Here is an 8,870-nt window from a genome sequence, read left to right as displayed (position 1 = left end):
AGCCATGGACAAGATAACATTACTTCCAAATGTAAGCTAAACAATCCTGTTTGAACAGAGGCACGAAGCAAGTCAAGACATTCAGCAGAACCATACACCCGCTGCGCTGCACCATGATGCAACTCAGTAGCAACAAAAATATTCCATGTTCTTTCTGATTTTAATATGTGTGAATTATTGGATAATAAAAGGGTTAGTATCATCTCTGAAAAATAAAATGTTAGTATCATTGAATTTAGAACAATACAATGAAAAGAGAATTTTCAATGTATTGTATTCAACTCTAGAAAATAAAAGCTTACTATTATCACTGAAATGTTGACTTTAATGTAACAGCTTAGGTAGCGGAGTATCTGGAACATGGACCATTCCAATCATCGGAACATCTCAAGTAGAATGGAGCTTCGAATTATATGTCCAAGAACATTTTGGTCATTAATCCTCCTTGCCTTCCTTCTCCCATGTACGAAGTGCATAGGAATCGGTTCCCCCGCCTTAGGAAACGAGACAGATCGACTCGCCTTGATCGCATTCAAGGATCTGATATACGACGATCCTTCCGGCATCTTAAGCTCATGGAACGATTCCTTCCATTTCTGCAAGTGGGAAGGAGTCACATGCGGTCGCCGGCATCCTCAAAGGGTCACCGCCCTGAATCTTATGTCCAGCGGATTGGTGGGGCCCATCTCACCTCACATAGCAAACCTCACCTTCCTCAGGAGTATCAATCTCTCGGGCAACAGCTTCCATGACGAAATCCCACGTGAATTCGGCCGGCTCTTCCGGCTACGGGTTCTTGATCTGAGTGATAATGGGCTGCAAGGAGGAATCCCTGACGACCTGTCCAATTGCTCAGAAATCAGACCGATCCTTTTGGATAAAAACAAGCTCGTTGGAAGAATTCCCGTCAAGCTTAGCTCTCTGTCAAAGCTCGAGCGGTTGTATCTTGGCCGTAACAATCTCGTTGGCAACATTCCATCACAACTCGGGAATCTCTCGTCTCTTGTTTCTCTCTCACTACGTGATAACAGTTTCGAAGGAAGCATTCCAAATGAGTTAGGACGGTTAGTGAAGTTACAATTCCTTCAGATCTCTGCAAATAATCTGTCCGGTCTGATTCCACCATCAGTTTACAACCTCTCATCCATCATCGGTATCTCCATGGTAACTAACAGACTTCATGGGAACCTTCCAGCCAATCTAGGTCTCACCCTTCCTAATCTCCAAAAACTTCTCCTCAGTACAAATGCATTTACGGGACAGATACCATTTTCATTACCCAATGCTTCAGGATTTTCTATGGTTGATTTTTCATATAATAAATTTAGTGGACCTGTGCCTGAGAATTTGGGAAGACTGAAGGATCTCCGTATCCTAAATTTAGCTAATAATAACGTTGGAGGTGGAGAAGGAGAAGATGACTTGTCTTTCCTCACTTCTTTGATCAATTGTAGCCATTTGGAAGTACTAGAGCTCAGTTCTAATCAACTGAGAGGAGTACTGCCGGCCACCATCTTCAATCTCTCTACCCACATGATTGAACTAGGGTTAGGAGGAAACCCGATATCTGGAAGCATCCCAACAGATATTAGCAACCTCTTCAAATTAAATAAGTTATGGATATCTGAGACCTTTATCATGGGAACCATTCCTAATGGTGTTGGGAAGCTTCAAAATTTGGAGGGCTTGTATTTATACAGTAACAGACTATCAGGACGAATCCCATCCGCCATCGGCAACATTACTGGATTGGCTATACTCTCTTTATACGAAAATCGCTTGCAGGGAAGAATCCCTTTGAGTCTTGGAAACTGTCGTCTTGAAACATTATCTCTCCGTAGAAATGAGCTTAATGGTACCATTCCCAAAGAAGTTTTTAGTATTCCTTCACTGGTCGAAGTTGAGATAGGCGAGAATCCATTGGTTGGATCTCTACCGTTGGAAGTTGGTAACTTGCAACGACTTCGATATTTGCATGCTGCTTACAACAAATTGACGGGTGAAATTCCTAGCACAGTGCGGAATTGTCTGAGCATGGAATTCCTTATTTTGAGCAATAACTTGTTTCAAGGAGCCATTCCTCTGGGTTTGAACAACTTAAAAGGCATTAAATTGCTAGATCTTTCTCATAATAACCTGTCTGGGCATATTCCAGTAACTCTGGAGAAATTTCCTGTTCTGGAGTACTTGGATTTGTCATCCAATAATCTCAATGGCCCAGTCCCAACTGAAGGGGTTTTCAAAAATTCAACCAAATTTTCAGTCCTTAGAAACAAGGAGCTTTGTGGAGGTGTCCCACAGTTACGGCTGCCAGCATGCCCAGAGAAAGCTCCTAAGAAACATGGAATGTCGATCTCTCTAAGGGTAATAATCTCCATGGTCAGTGTAGTTTTGGGTTTGATTCTTTCATCATTTCTCTTTGCTACACTTTTTCGGGTGAGAAGAAAGGCAAACGAGAGGCCCTTGCCTGCCTTTTCCTTAGAGGGCCAATTTTTAAATGTTTCTTATGCGGATCTCTTTAAAGCGACTGGTGGGTTCTCTTTGGATAATTTGATTGGTGTGGGAAGTTATGGTTCTGTATACAAAGGAGTTCTAGATCACGATCAAACATGTGTTGCAGTCAAAGTTTTCAATCTACAACAACGTGGTGCTTCCAGGAGTTTCATGGTCGAATGTGAAGCCTTGAGAAATATCCGGCATCGGAATCTAGTTAAAATCATAACTGCTTGCTCAAGCATTGATTTTGAAGGCAATGAATTCAAAGCTCTAGTATTTGAGTACATGCCTAATGGGAGTCTAGAAAAGTGGTTGCATCCAAGTGTACATGGGAAGCAAGAGTTGTGGAGCTTGAACCTTATTCAAAGGCTAGATATAGCCATTGATGTTGCTTCTGCATTGGAGTATCTTCATCACCATTGCCACATGCAGGTCATTCATCGTGATCTAAAACCAAGCAATGTTCTACTGGATCCCGCTCTAATAGCTCCGAAGAAATAAAAAACATGCATTAAGATATGAAGGCTTCTTATTCCACAGTCGGTGTAATAGGACCATAGCCAAAGAAAAAAGTGTTTGTCGACGTGCTCTAGAAAGCTGAAGCAATAAGGAGAAGGGCTGGATTTGCTGAATACTCATAGACAAAAAGTTTGATGCATTTGTAGATCTCTGCTTCTCTCCAAGTCACTTCGTGCTGGGAAGACACGTGACCGAACCAGTACTCTCATTCTAGGAGTGGTTTCAGCTACTGTAAGTGCTATGGAAGCGTTCACAGCATTGGAGATGGAGTTGAATTGAATCAATAGCGTCTCCCCAGGGCAAATAGGGAATAGGGGATCAATCAGCTTATCATTATTGCCTTGTTCGACCGACCCCCCCTGTGGAAGATACCAGCCGATTAGATAGCTTCCCTAAGCCTGATGCGATCAAGTCTTTGCCTCTTCATCATCTGACATAAATCGACTGGTGAGCTAGCCAGGGCCATATTCTCCATCAGAGAAAGGCATGAAGGACCATTTCTTCTTATTTTTATTCAAAGGAAAAATTAATATAGACATGTACATTCCACACGAGTGATGCTCTTGAAGAAAATGGAGGATCCTTTCATCGTATGAAGTATAAGTAACATCAGAATATATGAACTACCAATTCTTCTTATCCATCACCTTGCCATTCTTGCCTTGTTTGACCGACCCACCCCATATGGAAGATCTCGGCCAATTAAATAGCTTCCCCAAGCTTGATGCGATAAATTTGTTGCCTCATCATCATCATCTAACGTAAATCAACTGGTGAGCCAGCCAGGGCCATATTCTCCATCGGAGAAAGGCATGAAGGACCAATTTTTCTTATTTTTATTCAAAGGGAAAATTAATGTAGACATGTATATTTCACACAAGTGATTCTCCAAGAGAGAATGGATGATCTGTTTGTCGTACGAAGTATAAATAGCATCAGAATACATGGAATGATGTATAAGGGAGGGGTGAAAATACTCATAAAGTCACATCTGTAGGAGCTATAGTGGTCCTCCACCAGAATACAAACTCTTGTGGGTGACTTCATAAATTCCCCTATACAAGTGGTCGATCACAAAGGGTGCTATAGTAAGCGTATGGCCTTGAGTGAGGGTTTCGGCCAAGGAAACACACTCTATGGTGACCTGCTGAGCTTTCACACAGAGCAGATGCCGACATATCCAGAGAAGCAAGAAGGCTGCATGTTCTCTTCATCGACCGGACCATTGACATTAGGATATGCCTTCATGAAGTTAGTATAGGCTCTTGCATTCTTGTTGGGAAAATCCTTGCTCTGCCTAGGCACACAACTTGGATAAACGGCTGTGCTGAAAGGGAGTAACTAAGTTAGAGTTGAGATGTCTAAGATAGTTAGGCTTATAAGACTATAGTAAAAGAAAAAAATGTTTTTTTGATGCGCTTCAGAAAGTTGAAGTAACAAGGAGAAGGGCTAGATTCACTGGATACTCATCGATAAAAACCTTGATGAATTCATAGATGCATGTTTCTCTCCAAGTCACTTCGTGCTGTGAAGATACACAAGCGAACTAGGACTCTAATTCCGTGAGTGGTTTCGGCTACATCTTAGGGCTCTTCAAAGCGTTCGCAGTGTCAGGGATGGAATCAGATTGAATCACTAGCATCTCCCTAGGGCATATGGGGAATAGGGGATCCATCGCCTGAACCTCCTCCATCTTCATCACAGGAGAAATTCAGGGCCCAAAAATAAATAATCACCTAAGGACGATTGAAAGACAATCTTTTCGACGCATTTATCAGCAAGGGCATCCATCACGATCATCAAATCTATTTGTTGGAAGGTAGGAGCAGAAGAGGAAGAGGTAGCTTTTGCTTGAGATCGAGAAAGGGAGTTGGGAGATCGGAGCAGGAATGTTTTTCAAAGTAGGAAGAGGAATGAGAGCGTAGGGAAAGAGAATTTGAAATGGCGCTTCTAGGAATGAAACATTTATTAGGGCATCATTACGATTTTGTCAAAATCGTTGTAAGTCCACATGTCAGCACGAGGTTCCTCCCTTGTTTCAATAAAGTGCAACCATTGGTGACGTGTTGTGATGAGTTAGACGAAGTCGGTTAATGTCCCAGCGACGCGTGTATGCAATAGATGCGTTATTAATGAGGGATCGCACGTTGCTTTCACCTTTTACCAAAGGTGAAGCGACGTGGGGGGCAAACGTTCATCCCCATTATCGCCAAACCTTGCTTAGAGTTAGTGTGATCTGTATGGATCTGCTTGGTGCATTTGAAGATCTGTAGATATGTACAGAAGAGATTTCTCGAGAAGAGTAGTTGGAATGTATCGGGCGGTGCCGTGTATTGCTGGAGTGGTCGATGAAGAAGCAATCATGCTTGAATGATTACAGGACATGCGACAAGAGGAGAAGTAGAGGAAGCCAAGTAGTGGAGCTAAGTAGTCACCGCTAAAACATGGGAAGCAGTAGTGGAGAGTAGTTATAGCAACTGTTAGAACGTGGGAAGAATATTCCAAATGGCTAGATTAAAGTTATAAATAAAAGAGGAATACGACAAAGGAAATTATCTTACACTAACCTAAACAAACCAAACTTATCTTTCAATTATCCTGTTGATTTACATTTCATAGTGTAGTCTTTTACTTTCCTTGTCAAGCGAATTGCATTTATTAGTGTAATCTTTTCTTTCCAAGTATGTTGTTTTACATTTCGTAGTGTAATTCGTAGCAGTAATCAAGTAGCTAGTAATCTTTAGCTATAATTCGAGTCTAAGCTCTCGTGCTGGACTCAGTTCTTCTATCGAAAAGGTGTTCTTCAGCTGTTCTTTGCAACTGACTGTAAGGATCACTTTTCCATTTCATTTTATTTGAATTGAAAAGTCCTTTTGTATGGAAGGCAAATGTGCAACCCATCATCAGAGAATGAACCCCACCCTTTGAATATCACCTAATATGATTTTACACATTTAGCGAGTGGCTGAATAGGCAATCGATCTCTTTGGGATCTCGGTCATACACTATGTTTGTCTATCTTGACGCTTAGGGTCACTGTCATTCGGTTTGAATTGAACCCACAATTTCAATTCTAGCGTGCATGCCTAGTGCTGTAAACAACGGCAATAGCCCCGAGAAGCTTTTTATAGTAGGCATTCAATTCCTATTGGTTTCTCTAGTGTGGTCCACTTGAGGTTTGAATTTACCTCATTTATAAACTTGTTGATGCAGTTTTCCAAAAGATCCAATATGTGGGACTTCCCTGAACATGTAGAAGCAGTAAAGAGAGATAAAGGAGGCCCTAGTTGATACAGGGGACTCTCTGATGCCTAAGTTAGGATCGAGGTCTTTGAGAAAGGAATAAGATCTTCCAGAAAGAGATATCAATCAAATATTAGGTGTGTTTTCACATTGTTTCCTTAATTATGTCCACCCAGTGTTCGAAATATCAGTATTCCGTTACGTATTGCATCCTTGGGATACAGATACGTATCAGTTATCTATATCATTTGTATTGGGTAATTTATCACACTTTTTGGGAAACATGGGGAAACATTGGGGAAATGGTTGAATTTTTCAATGAAAGTTTAGGGATTGTTAAAAAAGACCTTAGTACACACTTTTAAATCATAACATCTCCAAAAAAAAATGTGCACATAATAAGTTTCCTTTATATAAGGGTCCTAAGATGTGTAGTCTAACTAAATTAATGCAATTATATTCAAACCTTCTTGCCAACTCATTTTAGGGCATGGGCCCACAAATAAAGCAAATCCAATTCTTAGGTGGACCACACCATAAGAAACAATGGGCATGATGGACATTTAATCCTCATTATTTCATGTCATGTGGTCCACTTAAGCTTTGGACCTTCCCAATTTTTGAGATTATGCCTTAATATGCTCTAGAAAATGGATGAATGGAGTGAATTTCTCACCAACATCATGGTGGGCCCCACCATGAGTCCCACATATCATCCATCTTTGGCTAGGTCCTAGCAGACGCGGATTGCTCACTAATGCTGTCAATAGTCAGTAGCCACTGGATGGTGGTCTATATGCCTCACCATAATGTATGTTTTTAATCCACTTTTTTCATCCATTTTCCTAGATAATTTTATACCATAATTCAAAAAATTAGGCAAATTCAAATCTCATGTGGACCACACCACAAGAGACAATGGTAATTGAATGCCCATTGTTACAAACTTCTCAGGGCCACAAAAATTTTGGATGAAGTTAATATTTGTGTTTTCACTTCATCCAAGTCTTTGTGACTTAATCAATAGGTTGGATGGCAAATAAACATTACAATGTGCCCTAGGAAGTTTTTAATGGTGTTCGTTAAATCACAACCATTTTCTTGTTATGCAAGCAAATCCATAATGTTTATTTGTCATCCAACCCATTGATAAGATCAACTAGAACTAAATGAAGGGAAAATTCAAATTTTAGATTGACCCACTACGTGGTGATTCACAACTTTTTCCAATGGCGTTGTCCACTTAAGATTTGGATATGCTTAAGTTATATCATAACACCCTTAAACGATCTGAGAAAATGGATGGGCATTGTGGATATTAAAGATACTCATCAAGATGGGGCCCACATGGTGAGGTTAACACAAACTAAGTTGTTACCTGCATAACAGCTAATCCACTCCCTAACTTAAAGGGAAGCAAATTGAGTAGTAACTCACTACGTTTAACATACTGAGTAAACTCTATGAGGTCCACCTTGATTTATTTATTTTATCCACTCTATCCATCCATTTTCCTAGATAATTTTAGTGCTTGAGCTCGAAAACGAATCATATAAAATGTTTAAATGTACCACACCATAGGAAACAATTGATTTGAATGTCTACCGTTGAAAATTTCTTAGGGGCCATAGAAGTTTTGGATCAAGATTATATTTGTGTTTACTATTCATCCATGTCTTTATGATCTCATGAACAGGTTGGATGACAAATAAACATCACTGTGGGGCCTAAAAAGGTTTCAATGGTGGAAATCATTATACCCCTTGTTTCATGTGGTAGATCCACTTGATCTTTGGATATGCTTCAATTTTGGGATCAACCATTTAAATTAGATGGAAAACGGATGGACAACATGGATAGTCCATATACATTCAAGGTGGGCCCAACTAAGTTTACTTAGTACGATACAAGCGTACAGAGTAACTTAGTACGCGATCCGATTTCAACTTATAGACACAGAGAGAGGGAGAGAGAGAGAGAGAGGGAGAGAGAGAGAGAGAGAGAGTTCTAAAGACTCTCTTCTCCGTCAAAGACGCTGCAAGTCCGCAGCCCTAACCATCGAAAATTCCAGCCAAAATTCCCAAAAATATCTCCGAAAATATTTTTATTTGGAAAATCCCAACCCAAATCCCATAATCCACGGCAGAAATCCAATTTCCTTCTAGAATAATTATCTTCGAACAAAAAAAAGAGTCTTAGGGTTTTTCTTACATGATCTGGGGATGTCGATTGTGGCCCACCTAATCCAGTTGAAAGCCACCTCAAGCAGATCACAAAGGTAAGATAAATTGTTTCTATATTTTTCTCTCTGTTATATATATATATATATATATATATATATATATATATATATATTGCGATTTCTGGATGAGAAGAGATGTTTTTTTTTTTAAAAAAAAAAAAAAACTTTCTGGATGAGAAGAGATGTTGCCTATCGTGGTAGGTGTCTACAATCTTACAATATCACGTATAAAATCAAGCAAAAATCTGGAATATCAAGCATTATCATGCGATATATCGTCGATATTGGTGATATCTCATGATATTTTGCAATATATCGCAAGATACACTGGATTTCAAGATTTTTTAAATTTTTTTTTTTTTTAATTCCG

General features: G+C 39.9%; 1 protein-coding gene across 1 annotated transcript; it reads left to right on the top strand.

Moving 5' to 3' along the window:
- Nucleotides 1-360: 360 nt before the first annotated feature.
- Nucleotides 361-2,997, top strand: LOC131220048 (putative receptor-like protein kinase At3g47110). Its single transcript, XM_058215024.1, has one exon. It carries the CDS (start codon nucleotides 361-363, stop codon nucleotides 2,995-2,997), a length of 2,637 nt encoding a protein of 878 aa, XP_058071007.1.
- The last annotated feature ends 5,873 nt before the right edge of the window (nucleotides 2,998-8,870 follow it).

This window comes from Magnolia sinica, chromosome 12 (genome assembly GCF_029962835.1).
Source record: "Magnolia sinica isolate HGM2019 chromosome 12, MsV1, whole genome shotgun sequence".
NCBI lineage: Eukaryota > Viridiplantae > Streptophyta > Magnoliopsida > Magnoliales > Magnoliaceae > Magnolia > Magnolia sinica.
This window is presented reverse-complemented; position numbering and strand designations above follow the sequence as displayed.

Excerpts from the sequence above, each read along its gene's own strand:
- LOC131220048 (XM_058215024.1), top strand. The coding sequence starts at position 361 with ATGGACCATTCCAATCATCGGAACATCTCAAGTAGAATGGAGCTTCGA.